The 19360-nt window shown below is 32.6% G+C and overlaps 1 protein-coding gene across 2 annotated transcripts; it reads left to right on the top strand.

Annotated features, from left to right (window-relative positions):
- Positions 1-855: 855 nt before the first annotated feature.
- On the top strand, positions 856-18294 carry LOC100787870 (ABC transporter B family member 25, mitochondrial). 2 transcript variants are annotated; one of them, XM_003518305.5, is made up of 21 exons: positions 856-1392; positions 1752-1991; positions 2086-2260; positions 4162-4223; positions 4571-4614; positions 4859-4961; positions 5176-5283; positions 5940-6023; positions 6114-6174; positions 7341-7486; positions 7736-7852; positions 8273-8358; positions 10085-10173; positions 12282-12337; positions 13048-13128; positions 13220-13285; positions 13372-13464; positions 14004-14068; positions 17213-17348; positions 17662-17838; positions 18031-18294. In XM_003518305.5, the coding sequence occupies exons 1-20, from the start codon at positions 1102-1104 to the stop codon at positions 17803-17805; spliced, it is 2247 nt and encodes a 748-aa protein (XP_003518353.1). In that variant the 5' UTR covers positions 856-1101; the 3' UTR covers positions 17806-17838; positions 18031-18294. The 2 variants fall into 2 exon arrangements, with proteins under 2 accessions (XP_003518353.1, XP_014624919.1); XM_014769433.3 differs by having other exon boundaries at positions 17662-18294.
- Positions 18295-19360: the final 1066 nt, after the last annotated feature.

The raw sequence follows: 19360 nt of genomic DNA, 5'->3' as shown, positions 1-19360 counted from the left end.
CATGACGTCTTTATTTTATTTTTTACCTTCAGTGCAACATTGATTAATTTATGTTAACAAAGTGTTGACTTAATTTGTCCTCTCATTCAACTTCCATTGTTTCACAATTTATTTATTAATTTATAATTTAACTGTCGTCAAATCTCAATTGAACAGAAATGATTACATTAAAGTATTTTTAAAAAAATAAAAAACTACATTGGGATATTTAAAAATAAAAGACTACATTGGGACACTTATAATAAAAGACCTTATTATAACTTTCAAAAATAAAAACCTTATTATAACTTTCAAAAATAAAAAACTTAATTGTAAATTTTAAATAAATAAAAAAACCAAATTCATAATTATGTAAAAAAATTATTATTCCATAACATACTTCTATCCATAGCACATCAACAATAACAAACATTCTAACATAACAAATAATAACATATATTTAAACAAAAGTCATTCCATTAAATATTAGTTAACAACTAACAAGGTTTAATTTAATATCTTTTTCTTCGATACTTAATTTAATCTCTTCTAAAAATATAAATGTATGAAGATCAAAATTGATATATATATATATATATATATATATATATATATATATATATATATATATATATATATTTAAAACATTTTGAATATATTTTTCAAAATCCCCAAAAACAAACTTGAAACATATCTTAAATTATCTATAGAAAAAAATCTATCTTAAATATGAGAGAGTAAAAACATTTTTTTAATCTAAATCAAATTTAGGTAAACTAAAACCATATTTTAAAAATTCTCTCCATCGTTCTCAGAATTTAAACATAATCGAATTGTCTGTTTCATTTTTCCTTATATTCCACGAATGATGTGTGCATTAACTTCGTACCAAAAATCATCAACTTTGTATTGCTTTTTTTTTTTTTCTCTCTAAATCTTATTGCAATGTTTCCCCTCTCTCACTTCCATCTAACATTCTTCAATTCCAATCCCACCAGGGTTTGTTTCTTCTAAGCTTCCCCAATCCGTCAAGCTCGTTAAAGTTCTCTGCTCTGCCTCAGACCCATTTGCAGAAGCGAAATCAAAACACAAAAAAGCTTCAAACTTGTGCAGAAAAAAAAAATGCTCGCTGCTGCTGCTTCAGCTTCTCGGCACCTTCTTCAGCGTGATGCCACCAGCATCGGTGCTTGCAGTGGCAGTGGCAATAGAGTTCGTTCTCTTTTGACTGCTTCTGCCATCACCACAACCTACCCAATTCGCTTTAGAAAATGTTATGGAATCAGTTTCAATAATCCAAAGCACAGAACGTGCCCAAGTTTGTTTTTAGCTGTAAAGGGGTTCCTCTCTGATTCATCAAATTCTAATTCCCCACATGGCAGGGTTACCAGACCTTACTTACCAAACCCTGTTACTGTTAGTTCAATTGCCTAACTTTTTATATATATATATATATATATATTTCAGACAACTGAAATGCTGTTTCTTAGGTGCTTTTGGTGATGTTCTCTAATTAGAATTGAAGTTTTGTCTCAATAATCTGTATAATGAAGGTTCATATTAAAGATTAATATAGGTTATTGAGGTGAAATAACATAGGTTACCAAGGTGAAACTCATTCTGATTGAAGAACAATACCGAAACAAACTCGAGAAATAGTATATAAGTTTTGTCCTTTTTATTTTTGGTTCTTTTGAATGAATGAATGCGTATGATTGGTTCAAATTCAATGGCTTTTTTGATGCTGAATGTGGTTGTGGAATTGTGTGGAACAGAGTTCTACTGTGGATGGGCGAGCATTGTTCTCCACTTCAACTAAAACTGATGATGGAAGTCAGAGCCAGAAGGCTGCTGCTTCTTCCACCATTGGTAAATCATCACCACCACCGCCCCCTGGTGGGCAAGCTGCTGATGTGAAGATCCTTCGCACGCTTGCCAGTTACTTGTGGATGAAAGATAATCTCGAGTTTCGGGTTCGGATTGTTGCTGCATTGGGTTTGCTTGTTGGGGCTAAGGTTAGTGGCCTGGTTGGTTATTGTTCATGGTTTGTGGTTAACTTGCAGATGCTGATCAGTGACCCTTGTTTGTGGTTGGACATGGTTTTTTCAGATTTTGAATGTTCAGGTGCCTTTCCTGTTCAAGCTTGCAGTTGATTCGTTGACGGCTGCCACAGGGAGTGTGGGTGCTCTTGCTTCGAATTCAAGTGGGTTGGCTTTTTTTGCAACCCCTGTGGCAGTTTTGATTGGATATGGGATTGCTCGGTCAGGAGCTTCTGCTTTCAATGGTATTTTTATACTTTTTTGTGTCTACTTGCTAAAGCTGGTTTACCTATGAGAGTGACATTGGCAGGCTTTGCAATTCTAAATTCTAATTCTTAGGCTTCTCAAACGAAGCCACTCTTTAAGTTGTGACTCATGCTCGTTGGATTGGACCTATATTTATAGTGTTAATTGTAGAGAAGTAATTAGGCTAGGAGCAAGGATAAGATATATCCTTAAGAGCTGAAATGAACTGATCTAAAGCACAAAAACAAAAGAAACAGTGGTAACTAGGAGTAGAGCAGGACTGCCCTATCCCTCTGCATATTGGACAAGGCAACACCATTATTAGAGAGAGCTTGGGAGCATATCCCTATCCCAAAGCAAATTGAAGGGAAATGGAACATCTATTTATGCCTCTTAAAGATGCTGATTTGTCAGCAAACTTATTATTAAGTATGATCTCACAAGAACTAAAAGTTCTCATTTGATAAGAATTGGGGCTTCCTAACTAATTAAGAATGACTTAAATGTCAAGATATGGGTTTAAAATACTTCAGAACATACTTCAAGCTCAATAATAGCGAAAGCACGGCTTACCCAAAAGACAAAAAAATGCTACAGAAATTACTGAAATATCTACTAATTAATAAAAGATTGTCCATAAGGGTTCCTATTTTTAAGTATGTCCAACCAGAGTTATGAAATTGAAATCGGACTGACTGGTTTGACCAATGGACCAGCTAGGTAATTTGGTCTGGTTGACATATTAGATTGGAAATGCATACAACCTGGTATAAACTGTTGGGACTCAGCAAGTTTCTAAAAAACTGTTGAACCAGTCAGGTGGTACAGACCGGATGAGTCAAATCTTTTTCTGTGAAAACCTAGTGCCACTGTTACTTGCTTTCAGATTAGATCAATTCATGGCTTTTTGCTTGTTCATTGCTGGTGCAGAGCCATCCATGCTCTTTCTGTTGTTATCATAGTTTACCTTGGCTGCCTTTCATATTTTGTCTGCCAAAGTTCATCCTTCATGATTCTTAAAATTTGGTTTTAGGGTCTAACTCAACCCCACAAAACTAGCTTGTAAGGTGAGGATTTCCCAAGTTTATAAACTCTATTTAAGCCATATCTCTACTTCTCTAATCGATGAGACTAAACACCATCGTTGAGGTTGCAATTAAGGCAGTCTCATAGAGGGCACAATTAAGGCGGGCTAGGAGTGATTGACCACAATTAAGGTGACTTTCCAACAATGATGTAGTGATTTAAGATGAGACAACGGGAGGAATTTAGAGGTGTAGAAGAATTGAACACTAAGTGAAGGGAGGTGTAGGTGTTGTATGAAGTGCTTATCACTAGGCCAAATGCTATAGCTAATAGAAAGGGTTCAACTTTATTTCCTTAAGGATGACTCTTAGAGCCATATCTAGCGAAAGGGGATGCACCCATTATAAGCATCATGGGATAAGATGTTAAGCTCATAAAATCTTAGGTGTGATTTTGACCAAATAAAATCAACAAAAGGGGGCCTAGAAAATGGAAGAAAGTGGTTCAAATTTCAAAAATTAATATTTAATATATTATACTTTTAATTTCCTTTAGTAGTGTGTCATTGCTCATTAGAGATGTGTGCTAGATGCTAGCTCCTTTCACGTGTTTAAGAGGGTTGGATTGACCAACTTTAGCAAAAAGCCAAAATTCATTTTTTTGCTATATTATTAGTAATTTTGTAGGAAATGCAAAATATTTATTGGTGAGTTTTCAAAATTTTCATTTTTGTTTTATATTCACAATAATTATTATATAAATAATATTTATATACCTGGTTTAACAGTTTGAGCATGTTTCTTTGAAAAAAGGCTTGTTTTTTCATGATTCATTCCAATAATTTTTATTTATTGGATGCAACTACTTGTGGCAGAACTGCGGACTGCTGTATTTGCTAAGGTTGCACTGCGAACAATTCGATTAGTATCAAGGAAGGTATGCATGCTGCTTTCATGGTTTCGGTACATCTAATAATGATAAGTAATTTTAGTTCATCTATTTGTATTTTGCAATAATAGATTGAATTTATTATGGATTTAGTTTATCTAAAATGATAGTGAGAAAGTAATAGCGCATCCCTGCTTGTTTTAAAGTGTGTTAATTTTATGAGGTACTTTAATTTAAATCAAGGGTAGATACTCTCTTACTTCACATTTTTTCACTCTAGGGGAGTCAAATCCCTCTTTTAAACAGCTTCATCCCCAGTCTTTTTTCAAAATCACACTTTAGTTGGCTTTATGATGTTAAAATACTCAATTTACAATACTATCTGACTGTTGTAGGTCTTCTCACATTTGCATGACCTTGACCTTCGGTATCATCTAAGGTATGTGTTGTAATATAATTAGTAGGATTTATTCCTACTATTAGGCTTGTGTGAATTGTGTTTTTCCTGCACTTAAGAACGCCAACATTCACTATTGAAAAGTGATTTAAATGTGAATGTTATTAACTAAACCATCAAAGTCACAAGATAATCATCTCTATTTATGCTTCTCTTTTTCTTCATTTTGAGTGTTTGTCTATTGTTTAATTGTTTACCCCTATCACCTAGTTATTGTTTTTTCCAGCCGAGAAACTGGTGCATTAAGTAGAATAATTGATCGTGGTAGTCGTGGAATAAATTTCATTCTCTCCTCTATGGTGTTCAATGTAGTACCCACCATATTAGAGGTACGTCTCAGTTACTCCCTTGTTGCTTATGTATTCCCCAAATGTTGCTCACTATTAAACATGGAATATATTTAGCAGGAATTGCATTTTTGGTTGTGGATTCTTGTTGTCTTTGATTTTTTTTTTAATGATCTTTGAAATTTATTTTGTCATCCCAACTCTTGCTTCCTTTTTTTTTGAACTACTTCAGCAGATTTAACATGTATCCATCCAGATATCTATGGTAGCAGGTATATTGGCCTACAAATTTGGAGCTCCCTTTGCGCTGATTACTTCCTTATCTGTTGCTGCCTATGTTACTTTTACACTGACTATCACACAGGTATCATGCCTTGAACCGATCTAATATTGTTAAGCTTGGAATAGTTTGGTACTCCCTTCTATTAATTCTTGGTCTTGCTATATATGTTAATGACATTGTAGCAGCTTTGTACATCATTTCACATCTTATACTTTCATATATTTGAATTGTGGAGGTTAAATGGTCAGGATCCTTGTGTGCAAAATTATCACTTTTCTTTTTTCTTTTGTTCCTCCTTTTTTTGGATAAGAGGAATGGGATTGGTTTCTACAAATTAAAATTAGGGAAACCTAGAAGGAACATTATACACCAAAAAAATGTGAATTGCCAAATCTTTCCCTCAATCAGCTATTGAGCCAAAGAAGCCTTCTTAAAATTATGAACCGTATGATCCAAAAAATAGTACTTGATACTAGCCTGGGTTGCAGATTACCATAAAAATTTAACCCCCTTACTACCAAAATCACTTGTTGACTTAATAAACCACATTTAGTAATTTTTTATTATTTTTTATTTTATGAAATAAAGTTTCAGTTTTCACTTCTCAGTAACAAATATTTTGTTATTGGCCAACTAATGAGTTGGTAGGATAAATAGATTTTTGTGTGATATAGTGGATTTGTTGAAAAATCAGTCAATTATAGTATTCATTTACTCATGTTTTCTGGTTTTTTCAGTGGAGGACTAAATTCAGGAAAGCCATGAATAAGGCAGATAATGATGCTAGTACAAGGGTTATTGATTCACTTATTAATTATGAGGTGAGCATTTTAGTCATTAATGCCAGTTTTTTAATGCTATCTTCCTTTTCGTGTTTTTGTTACCACTGTTTTTTTTTTCTTGATTTGCAGACTGTGAAATATTTTAATAATGAAGTTTATGAAGCTGATAACTATGACAAGTACCTAAAGAGTAAGTTATTGATTATTCTTCTCAAATTGGGTGTGCAAACTGCAAAATGACACTAGTTATTTTGTATGTTCTAATTGCACATTTATTGTTCTAGGAATGAAAATATCTTGCTATCAAGCAATAATTAGATCTCTCCCGCTAACAAAAAAACTAACAAACTAACAATTCATGTTTTCCGAAAAAAAGAGAGGCAATAATTAGATACTAGTATCTGTAGATTCTGTACAATTTGGTTTATCTTCTAAAATAAATTTTAGTAATGCTGTGTTGGCTATTTTTGTCTTATGAGAAATAGGTATTAGTTTTTTTTTATTGTGTCTTCAATTTTCTTGTGTTAGTAAGTTGAATTTCACTGTTAGGAAAAATGCAAGTCCTACATTGGCTAGCGATAGTGCCAAGATAGAGTATATAAGTAGGGGGTAACCCTCACCTTATAAGTCGGTTTTGTAGGGTTGAGTTAGGCCCTAACCCAAATTATAAGATTTGCTATATATGCATTGCCTTCAAATAATTTTCCTTCTGGTGAAGATAAATTAGTTAGTCAGTTAAAAAAATACATTCTGAAACCAAGCTTTACTTATTGTCTGGTCTCATTTTTGGCATGCATAGGTGAATTCACTGTGTTCATGGCTTCATGTGTGTTACATTTTCTTTTAATGAAATTTGGGACTTAATTTTGGATAAGAAGCATATAATGTATTTAAGACTTAAATTTGTTGATTGAATTGGAGGAAAGGAAGGGCAACACTTTTTATGGTACTCATCCAATGGATTTTGGAGGGTTTTTGCTGTTGGGCATGTGGAGAGATTAACTAGCTTTGCTTATTTCTATCACAGAAGTAGGCTTGTTCATGCAAAACACCAAGATGCATTGATGGGTTATGAAATTAAAGATAAATATTAAATATATGCTAGTTGCAACCACATATTATGCGGTGGTGTTCTGAATTGCAGCAGCTTCTGTGTTATTCCTTTGCTTCTCTGTTAATGAGGATTTCTTTTATTCCTTTTATTCATTTTACGATTTCTTCTTAATTCTTATCTTTAATGCCTTATCAGAAAAACGGAAAATATTGGCAGCTTCTCTAATTTATTATGCTTTCTCTTAATTCTTTTTCAAAATTGATGTTGCTTGTTCTGCTGTGGCTTGTAATATCATTGTTTAGGGTATGAGGATGCTGCTCTGAAAACCCAACGCAGTCTTGCTTTGTTGAACTTTGGTCAAAATGTTATATTTAGTACCGCTCTTTCATCAGCAATGGTGCTTTGCTCTCATGGAATCATGGATGGCACGATGACTGTTGGTGATTTGGTAAAGTTTTGTCAAATTTAATTCCATTTTTAGGGTCAGGTAGCTTTGCTTCATTGAAATTTAAAGTTTTTATTTGGTCCTCAATGTTTGGGTTTTGCTTTTACATAAATAGCATTCCTTATCCTTCCATTTCTTTGTAATTATCTTCTCTTTGTCATAATGATTTTTTTTCTTAAAATAATTAAATAAAATTATTCAATCTATATTTAATAATTATTACCTGGATTATAATCTAAATTCAATATGCAGGTAATGGTGAATGGACTACTCTTCCAACTATCTCTTCCACTCAATTTCCTTGGTAGTGTTTATCGTGAGACTATTCAGAGTCTAGTTGACATGAAGTCCATGTTTCAGCTACTTGAGGTATCTTCCCTGTGGAATTTTAATGAATTACCTTGCAGTTAATTTTATATGTGCATTGTTGATTATGAAATATGAATTTTCTTTCTTTTACTTCAGTATGTACCATACAAAATATGGATTGCTAGAATTTTTGGGCAGCATGGATAATTCTGTAGTTTCTTCTTATTTCAGTTAATATAATTTATTCCTAATTGCTAGGTGGTTGTTTATTTCTTTCTATTGATGAATTTTCTACATTCTTGCGAGCTTCATGGAGTAATTGCAAACATGTTCTGTGTTACTTTGTTCATAACATCTGTATTGTTGTCTTCATTTATTCATAGATATGTTGTCTAGGTATGTCATGTTTACCAGTAACTTTCTCTACCTTCCTGATTCTGTGATACTGTTTCTTTGCTTTTTCTATAATCATTATTACAGGAAAGAGCAGACATTAGGGATAAAGAAAATGCAAAGCCTCTGAGATTTAACGGGGGAAGAATCCAATTTGAGAATGTACATTTTAGGTGCGTGATGCCTCTTTACTACATAATGTGTTATTACCATTCCTATAGATGGACTTTTGGCTAATATATGGTGATATTATTAGAGATAGATTAATGCAGCAGAAAATTAAGGGCACAAATTTATGTCTGATGGCCTGCAACCATCATGTGTTTTGATTTATCTCCATATTTGTTCTTAATGAGCCAGTTAAAGAACAGTTTTAAGTGATATCTATAAATATTATACCATTCCTTTTCTTAGTATTTGTGTGTTGTCTTGCTCGTGTTGTTTGACATTTTCCATCTTCCTGGTTTGTTTTTTCATGGTCCAAGTCTAATTAACCTAAAAGCTAAGCTCAGGAGCTGTTATATCTCTAACATACACCCTCATGCAAACCCATATGGGCTTGAAGTGTTGGCAGTGAACAAGCCACCACTATATTATGACAAATGCAGGTAGCAAAGGTCAAACACTTGCCTACTTGATCCCAGAGACTATAATATCAAGGACCAACTTTCTTTTAGGTAGAGAGAGTGAGAGACATGAATGATATTCTCATAAACATCTAAGGATGATAAGAAATCCTCTAAAACAGAAAAGGTCATACGAGAAAAGAATCTTTAAAAGTCATAGCAGTGGATGTGATAGAATCATGTATACAGATAAAGCCACGAGAAGATCACCTAAGTCATAAAAAAATGATTCAATTATTTAAGGAGTGTAGGGGCAGAGACACCTTTAAAGATGGCATTCCACTCCAACAGATTTTTTTTTATTAGCTCACTCCAACCAGATATACCAAAGGGCTACATAAACTGCATAGTGTAAAAAAAACAATTATAGCTAATTATAAACTGCTCTAGTGTAAAAGGACACCCTTTACCCAACCCTAAACAAATGTTCTATAACTTCCTGCCTTACAGGTGATCATAGGTTAAGTTGGTTTGTGTTGATTGGGTTAGACAGAGGGAGTTTGTTTTTATCAACCTAGACTAACTTAACCCAGTTATAGTTGGGTTTTATCAATTCAAGTGATTTGACTGACATTTTTTTATTCTTTTCAAAGAAATTCCAACAAAGCGATGTTGTTTTATGTTAAAAAATTAAATAATAAAATAATATTATTCTATATTTAAATTTTATACAACAATAACAACAATAACTTTATCTCACTAGGTGAGGTTGACTACATAGATTAGACGACGCCATTGGGCCCAATAAAAAACTACATTATTAGGGATTTTATTCACCATGAGATATCTTTTTAATTATGTCTTCCAATGTCCCCTTTGGTCTCACCCTACCTCTTTTTATAGGGTTAAAAACTATATAATATACTCTTCTCATCAATGCCTCCAATGGCCTTCCTTGCATATGTCCAAACTTCTTTAACTGATTTTTTTGTCATGTTCTCCTTGATAGGTGCCACATCAATTTCTCATACAATCATTTTTTCTTACTTGTAACTATGGATTTTATGCTTCATACCTACATATCCATTTTTTTTAGAATACAAAATAATTGAAAAACTACTGGCACCTGCTGGTTCATATAATAATCAATAACTTTAGTAATTAGTTAAATCTTGCTTGCTAACAAGTTACAGAGTAGGTGGCATGGAAATTTGTATTTAATAAAATATAACATTTGCACCTCTATTAGAAAGTTAGCATGCTGATCAAATATATCTTTTGAACTTTGGCTAATATTCAAGTGATTGTATGTTTATGCTTGCTATCTCTTCAGTTACCTCACAGAGAGAAAGATACTAGATGGAATATCATTTGTTGTGCCAGCTGGTAAAAGTGTTGCAATTGTTGGGACTAGTGGAAGTGGTAAGGTTCTGCTTGATAATTCTTTATTTTCTTAAATTGTTTTACATGCGAAGTTGTCCTTAGAAAATTTTTCCTGCTGCCTATTGCTGGAGAGGAATAATGGAATTTCCTATGATAGATTTTTTCTCTTCATCACTATTTTGCAATTGGTTTTCACCAAGGCAATTGAGAATGGATGAGAGTGGCAGCTATCATGCTGCCATGCTCCACTCCTTAATACACAATGCAAAGTGTTTCATGTTTTGCAATGTGAAATGCACCACAGTGCCAGGGTGCAGCTCAAGTAGCAGTTGCTATTACAACATTCAGACAAAAGCAATTGATCATCTGGCTGCTGCAGAGATCCTTCTGGTGTCTGTATTGATTGTGGAACTAATTGTTTATTGAATCAGATCCTGAAGTTCCCATTGCTGGCCCTACTCTAAACACCATAGTGCCCATTTGGAATTAAAGCACTGCATGTCTTCCATACCATAACTAGATAGAGATTTAGGATGTGTTTGTTTAATTAAGCATTGCAAGAGCATAAGTTTCTTGATAACTGTATCATATATGCTCTCATTTTTCTCTCTAAGCTTTTAGCTTTCTGTTGTTAGTCAAGTGTCAGTTAGACAGTTATAATTGACATCTCTCCTTGAAGAGCTTCTACATTGTATATAGGGGTTGTAACAGTCTAACAGAGGCTCATCAGTTTTGTACATTTTCACATTTTCAATAAAGTTTCAGTTCAGAATTCTCTCTTTAAATTACTTCAATAAGCATTTATTCAATCGGCCCATATCACATGAGCCATATTTTAACCGTGAAACTTTTCGGAAAAAGCTGAGAAGAGCTTATTTTGATAAGTTACACAAAGAAGCTTATCAAAAGAAGCTAAAAGTAGAAGCTTATGAGAGTCCTAGGCTATTTTTATAAGTTCAAATAGGCTCCCCATAAGCTCGTCCAAATGCTTTCTTAATATAAAACCATTTATGTGTCTTCACTTTATAGCTTAAGCTTTTCGGGTTGTAGTTCATGAGAGGATATCAGAGCCTCTATGGCCAACTTGTCTAGAGTTCAATTCTTGCTGCCCACACTCTTATAAAAAAAATTGAATTACTATACAAGGTAGGTGGACTTGTGCATTATCCTCGCTAAGGTTCTTGTGTGAGGGGGTGTTGGAGATGAAATATAAAACAATTTGTATGTCTTCACCTAATAATTAAGCTTTTGGATTGCTAGTGATACAACTAATTTTTCAAACACATCCTACCATTGGTACTTCTATTTTCACTTCAATGTAGTTTCCAGTTGCAGTGTTAAATATCCCAACTATTTATAATTACCATTTCCTTTCCTACATTTAGTATCCTTAGGATTTAGTCCATGTATGCTATTCCTTTCCAACCAACATTAGTGGTGTGTTCAAAATCAGAATATAATATTCTGTATTTATTGTAATAATAGTGGTTTATAGGCATGTAATATCTGATTCAGAGGAAACAAAATATCCTCTATTTATGTATAATTAATGTAATGAGCTTATAAACTTGCATCTGTTGTGTATTCAAACACACGTTATTCAGCGAAATCATGTCTCTGTTTTCTCTCTCTTAACCTGGTATTCAAAGCCTGGCGGGCATTCCTCGAAATCCAGAACTGTGACTGCCCCCGCTGTCCCTGGAGACAAATTTTTTTGGCCAACCATGTGCTTCCCCGGTTTGCCCTCCACTCGCCGCTTGTTTCCGGCGGAAGATCTCTCTAGTTGCCGCAGTCTGCCATTGCGTCTGGCCTTTTCAACAATCACCAGTTGTTCTAGTTCTAGTATATGATCACAATTTGTTTATGATTGACAGTTCAGTGCCTTTTGTCTTTAACTTTTGGCTGTTAGTTTTACTTAATCACAACCATAGCCACTAGCTAGTTGGGTAAACCGACTTTAGTACCTGAAGTTTAATATTCGTTAATATTTAGTACCTGTATGGTATACCGACTTCGACAACATGAAATGCTTCACTATTCAAATTTAAATACGGTTTTCTGTTGTATTTTCTGGCTTTTGAACATTCTCTGCTCTATAATAATACATGTTCATCTCTGACATGTTTCAATTTTGTATTTCTTGACAGGAAAATCAACCATTCTTAGATTGCTGTTCAGATTCTTCGATCCTCATTTTGGAAGTGTAAGATATGAATCAATTGATTTACTCTGCAGTGAGTTTAACCTATATTGCTATGATATATATGACACGTGGTGTCATCATGTCTCATTTAGACTGAGATGCATGATTTTTAATACCTGTGCTATACGGCCCTACAGGTGTCTTTATAGACTTCAATAATGAATAAACTATATAAATTGAAATTAATTTGGTTATTTATCTATGGGTACATGGTAAGTAATGAATTGAAGCTATCTGTTCTGTTGGTTGTGATTGATGAACTTATATTCCATTATAATGTAAAGAACACTATTGCAGCATAATCCAAGATTAGCATGGTTCAGTTTACAAGTCAATGATCCTTGGCATGGAATTTATGTTAAAAAAAATGCATAACCTGGACACCAGATGTTGCACCTATCTACTGGGACTTAATGCATGAAATGTGAATTCATCAGACTCTTGCCATTGTTTATCTTAAACTTTTTTCCTTTGTGGAACATTGTTTTCTGATGAATTTGTAGCCAGTAATAGTGGGTACTACTGATCACTTCTTGCAAGCAGATTGTATTTATCATTAAGGCTTTCGATAGAGCCAATGGCATTTTTTGATCCATCATCTATAAAGCTGTGCCCCCTAAGTAACTAGTATAAAGCTTGGTTGTTGTCTTTTATCATAAGTTTGCTATTTCTTTTCTCTCACATTCTCATTTGTGACTTGTACTTTACAGATAAAGATAGATGATCAAGATATTCGGGAGGTAACCTTTGAGAGTTTGCGGAAGTCCATTGGTGTTGTTCCACAAGATACTGTAAGTTGAACAAAGCGCCTATCTCCATGATCTCATGTCATTTCATGTGCCAGATCTTGCAATTTGTGAAAACCTGAATGATTGTGGACAGGTACTTTTCAATGATACAATATTTCATAACATTCACTATGGTCGGCTTTCTGCAACGGAAGAGGAGGTAACATCTGTAATGTTGTACCTCTGCTTGCTTCTTGGCAATTTCCATTGTTAGGTTCCAAGTTTTTTGTAACTATATGCATACAGGTCTATGAAGCTGCTCAGCAAGCAGCAATTCATAACACTATCATGAAGTTTCCCGATAAATATTCAACTGTTGTGGGAGAGCGAGGGCTAAAGGTGATAGAAATTCCCCATTCATTTTAAATATGTTTCTCAGCATTATGTTTTTAGCTGATTATTTGTTCAGGGTAAGAAGGGGTATGGGATTGCAAATCTCAACTCGCTGGATGAGACACCCGCAATTTAGATGTATTGAGAAAATCCAATGTTATTTACTTATATAATGACACGACAAATTAATTTAAAACTGACCTAAATGCAGTGTGTAAAGAAATTAGAAAAGAAGTCCTTAAAGTGGGTGTAGGGTGTTGCCTTTGTGGCTAAATTAAAATGATGATTTTCTCCTCTTTTTGACTATAGTAAAACAAAAACACTACACTAGGATTTTTGTTAAAATAAAGATGTATATAGGGGAATCCTCTTCCTTAGTAGAATAGATTTTTGTAAAGATACATGGTAAGTGATGTCTACCTTGGGAAATACAATTCTGGGTTCTCTTACATAATGAGTTTATTTTTTTTTTTCAAATGTAATGATGAAAATAAAAGTTTGCACTGACAAACTATTAAATTTTAAGTGAATGGCTTTTTTAACAGTTAAGTGGTGGTGAGAAGCAACGTGTTGCCCTGGCTCGTGCATTCTTAAAAGCACCTGCAATACTGTGAGTATTCTAATCATATTATGTCCTTGAAACCTTTTGTTGTGTGTAGCATTGTATTTTTAAATTTACCAAGTTCTGGCTGAAAATGAATAAGAGGGTCTCTATGGACTGATAAAAGAATTTAATGAATTTAATAATTCTGTTTTGCCTTGTTTTTTTGGTTTGTTTTCTGTTTTGGACGATCTTATCCCCACCTTAGTTGTATTTATCATTTATTCTTCTATTGGATTTTTTTTCCTATTTCTTTTCTATTGAAAAATTAGAAAGCTACCCTCATCTTTTTCAGTGGATCAGATTTTGGTTTGTCAGATAGAGGTTAAGGGCACAAGATCCATTTATTTTCTGATCACCTTTAGGGTAGGTTTGGTTGAGTGGAAGAGAATGAAATTGAGAATAAATATTTGAATTGAAGTAGTGTATGAAAATTTAAGACCCATACAAAATTTTAAAAATTTCTACATAACCAAACAGCCACTGCGCTAAAGGTGATTCCCATTCCTTTACATATCTGGTACACGTAAGGACTGAGGAGGATATAGAATAAGAGTAGATTAACTTATTAGGGAGGCTTCTTTATTTATCTTTCTAATTAGTCTCGATTTTAAATTTCTCACATTTAATTCATTTTCAATTCTTTAACATTTATTAAAAACCCAAAAAATTAGTATAATCATAATCTTTTTCATTTAACAATATCAAAACACAAATCTCATAAAAATATAAAAAATTGGGTTATTTCTCATAATGTTTCATCAAGATGATGATGCATTAAAACATGCAAAAAGGCTCTATTAAGCTGCATGTTGTAGATTTACCAATCTTTACCAAGTCTGAAGGGTCCTCACTCCTCAAATTAGTTACATATGGTGCATATGATTTATATGCTCTAACTTGAGTGTTGGATATTTAGAGATACTATATCATGGGTTTTTTTGTCATGGCCTATTCTAGCACGTTAATATGTACCCAAAGTAATTAGGATATGCTTCATTATGGTAATTAGGATATTTATAATAATTTATTATATTTATTACCCATAGTATATAATAATATGCTTCATTGTGTAACTGACACGGATTCAATTATGTCTCTTATTTTCTCATTCTTTCAATTCTAATTATTTATTAGATAGGTATAGGTATTCTATCCTATTACTGTGCTCATGTTTTTGAGAAATCGGGTGTCCACTAACATGTCATTCTTAAATTCTCTTATTTTAAATTTAAATTTTTTTTACTAAATTATGCTTATCTCCTTAATTTTTTGACCATTCTTGATTAAATCTAATGGTCAATATTTATTCCTCATTCTCACATAAAAGAAATTCTCACTAGATAACTCTCTCTCTCTCTCACACACACACATGCATGAGAAAGGATCAAGTTACTTTAAAATTAACTTTAAAATAGTTACTTTCCATCTTCACCTTTTAAAAGTAACAATTCTAAGGAGTAACTCATCTTTGACCGTTAGATTTAAAGAAAATGAAGGATATTAGAGATTTTTTTAGAGTTACTCTTGAAGTGACATGATCCTCCTCTCTCTCTTTATATATATACATGATCCTACTAAATTAATTTTGCATATCTTCCTTATAATTTTTAAACATTTTTCTTCTAATTTATATTTTTTTAGATTCGATCTTAATTTAGAATATCAATGCTATACAGTAGATACTTGCTAATTGCATAAGGTGTACTTACTAGGTCTACATATTATATTGTTCATATCCATCTTCCTATGTGTTTTGTCCTTGTCCTATCTCATGTACCGAATGTGGTTCTTTCCCCCCTAGTAATTTATTATTCTTTTATCAAGTAAATAAAGAAATGAAATAAAGGAAAACCATTACACTCGTGAAATTCATAAAATAATTTAAATTTGAATAAGTAAAAAAGGAAAAACAAAAAACCTTATTGAAGATAATTTGAATAATAAATGCATAGTTGCATACATTAAATATTGTGTTAAATGCATACAAATTATTTTGGGACATTGAAAAGCTAAAATGATAATTATTTTGGGATAAATTTTTTCTTCTTACACAACAATTATTATGGGATAGAGGGAGCATATTTAATGAATATAATAATATATTATTTAATATTTATATAAATACTATATTAATACGAGGATAGATCAACTTACTCAAAGAGTAACTCTTTTAGAGTTACTCCCCATCCTCACCGTTCATTTCCTAACCATTAGATTTCAAGAAAATGAATGGTGAGGATGAGGACTCTTGGATAAGTTGATTCCTCCTCTATTGATATAGTGTGTGCATTATTAATTCATTTTTATATATTATATTTAAGGCTTAAATATATTTTTGGTCCCTTAAATTTAAATTTGCTTATTTTAGTCGCTCAATTTAAAATGATGTTCTTTTTAGTCCCTCATGCGATAAAAAATTGCCACAAATTGTGCATCTAAAAAATGAGGTAATTATACCTCTAATTCATAACTGTTGAGGAAATTTCCTCAAGGAAACTGCATGTGGATATACAAAGAGGCCAAAAGAGATATCCTAACAGGTCTAAGGATGCACTTAAAAAAATAGAAAAATTAGAGAAAGGGTATAATCTTAATCTTATTAGCCTCTTGTGTTATTTTAGGAGCTCAAATTCTGTAACCTGAGTTGCATATGAATACGGATACAAGTCTGGTATTGAAACAGGGTATGGAAAAATTTCTAAAATCTATGGTACTGGTACAACAGGATGTTACATATTAAAATAAATAAACATAAAGAATAAAGCAACCGAATAATAAGATAAACACAATTTTCATAATGTTCAATTACATTAAATTAAGCAAATATATTTGAATGCGCAGGTTTTTAAGAGACACTAGTAATTTGAAGTGACACTTGTCCAATTTCATGTACAAGGGGATGATGAAAATATGAAATTGCGACTTAACTTATTACTTGAGTTTTACTGTTTATAATAATATTGTGATGTGTTATCTGATTAAAATTATAAATTAGTTTGGTAAATAACCTATAGTTCTGCTGAGATATTGTTCTAAGCCTTTGTGGTCATGCTGCATTGCTAATCTAACAATCTATTCTAAATTCTAAATAAGATGTATTTTTCCACTCTTCAATCATGGATGATCCCTCTTGTCCTGTGTTGCCCTTAGATTGTGCGATGAAGCTACTAGTGCTCTTGACAGCACAACAGAAGCAGAAATTTTAAGTGCGTTAAATTCAGTAGCAAATAATCGGACTTCCATATTCATTGCTCACAGGCTTACCACTGCAATGCAGTGTGACGAGGTAAATTATATCTATCTAGTTTTATGTAGTTCCTAGTTTTATGTATACCTGTTATAATAAATTTTATGTAAGTTTACATAGATAGCTCCAGAACACAGTTTCTATTTTTGTTTTTAATAGTAATTTATATGTTGGAGTTAGACACATCTTTACAGTAAGCCAAGACACTATCAAAAAAGCACATTTCATAACAGTAGATTTATGATAACCCCAAAAGAAAATCCATCCTTACAATAACAGTATGTTTTACTTGGTATGTATTCTCTTTTGACAATACATTATTTACATTAAAGATTATTTTGCCAATGTTCAGATCATTGTTTTGGAAAATGGGAAGGTGATTGAGCAAGGACCCCATGAAGTGCTCTTGTCAAAAGCAGGAAGATATGCACAGCTGTGGGGACAGCAAAATAACAGTGTTGATGCAGTTGATACAGCCATCAAGCTGGGAGCATAAAAATGATAGAAACCTTGTTATCCCTTCCTCTTGGTGAGAGAAAAAAAAATGCATAATACAATGTTAATAGCCATGATTACAATTTTGAAGTTTAGTGATTCCTAGCTAGTTGTAAGCTTTCTTTAGTCTGTATATTATTACACATCTCTTATTGTTAGCTAAGACCAATTAATGCATAGATCCTATGCCGGGTCATGCAGTTTGATACATTCTTTGTAACCACAGATATAAGTTCTAAGCCATGAAGAATGAGGCTTGATGAGCTTTCTGCAGACAGCAACCGTTTGTATTATTGGAATTCAATTATAGATTGTGGGGTATGTATTGTTGCATAAACTAAGGCACTTTTAACTAACTAGAAGTGCTTTCTTGTAGATGAAGTTATTGCCTGACCTGCAACAGGAACAGCTTTTGGTGTTGTTGATTTTTTCATCATGAAAGAGAGGTGTAATTCAATAATCCAATTCTAGAACTAGATCTTTGTTTTTCTTTTCTTTTTTAGTAATTATGCTTAATGGAAGTGTGTTTTTAAGCAATTAATAATGCTTTTCTGCACAAGTGATTTGTCCAATGGGATAATTTTTTTTAACAATGCTTGTGAAAACCTAAGTGTTAGTGATAGTCTGTTAGAGAGTGAGGATTGGTGTAAGGGAGACTTGAGCTTCATGAGAGAAAGTGTCTAGTGTTGTAAATGTGGCATTGTAAATTTTGATATTTTTCACTTATAATCTTGGTCTTTATTCTTCGTAGGGTTAGTTTTTATTTTTGTTTTCACTTTGATAACTTTTAATCCCAACTATCAAGTACCTAATTGTCTATAAGGCTATTAGAAAGAGTTGTCATATAGTTTATATTTTAAATTTATACATTAAATAGTGTATGTACGGGTGAGATGGGTAACAGCGTCCATACGTGTAATAATTCTCAATAGTTTTTCGAGTAAATATCCATATCTAGACCTAGACACGTTTAATGGGTAATTTCTTGTCTTATTGTTATTTTTCTTACCGATATTGGCTAAATTGAATCTAATCACCATCCTTAACATATTATTACCCTTTCATTTTTAGAGAAGTCAAATTCAAGTTAACACCCCGGAAATTAATCTCAAAACAATTTCTTATGTTATGTTTGGTTGAAGGAGAAGAAGAGAAATAGAAAAGTAATTGTGTGGGTTTCATGTGAGTTTTATACCTTTTATATTTTACTTTAATTTAAATATATATTTTATTTTCATCAATTTTATTTCTCTCCTTTAAATCAAACACATTATAAGAGAATATTTTGTAGATAAAAAAATCTAAGACAAACTTCCCAACTTAATGAGAATTTACAACATCATTAACCAATATTTTGAGATCTATGAACAAAATGCTATTTAATGGCTTTAAACTTTCAATACATTTATCTATTTTCCTAGTTTAGTACACTTAATTGCAATATAATTTTGAATAATGACTTTGTTGTATTGCCCCGTCTCATTTTAAATGAATTAAATAAAGTCTTTTGTCTAATGAGTCAGAACTTTTTTGAAATGTTGAGAAAAATAATATTT

Source organism: Glycine max, chromosome 2 (genome assembly GCF_000004515.6).
Source record: "Glycine max cultivar Williams 82 chromosome 2, Glycine_max_v4.0, whole genome shotgun sequence".
Lineage (NCBI taxonomy): Eukaryota > Viridiplantae > Streptophyta > Magnoliopsida > Fabales > Fabaceae > Glycine > Glycine max.
This window is presented reverse-complemented; position numbering and strand designations above follow the sequence as displayed.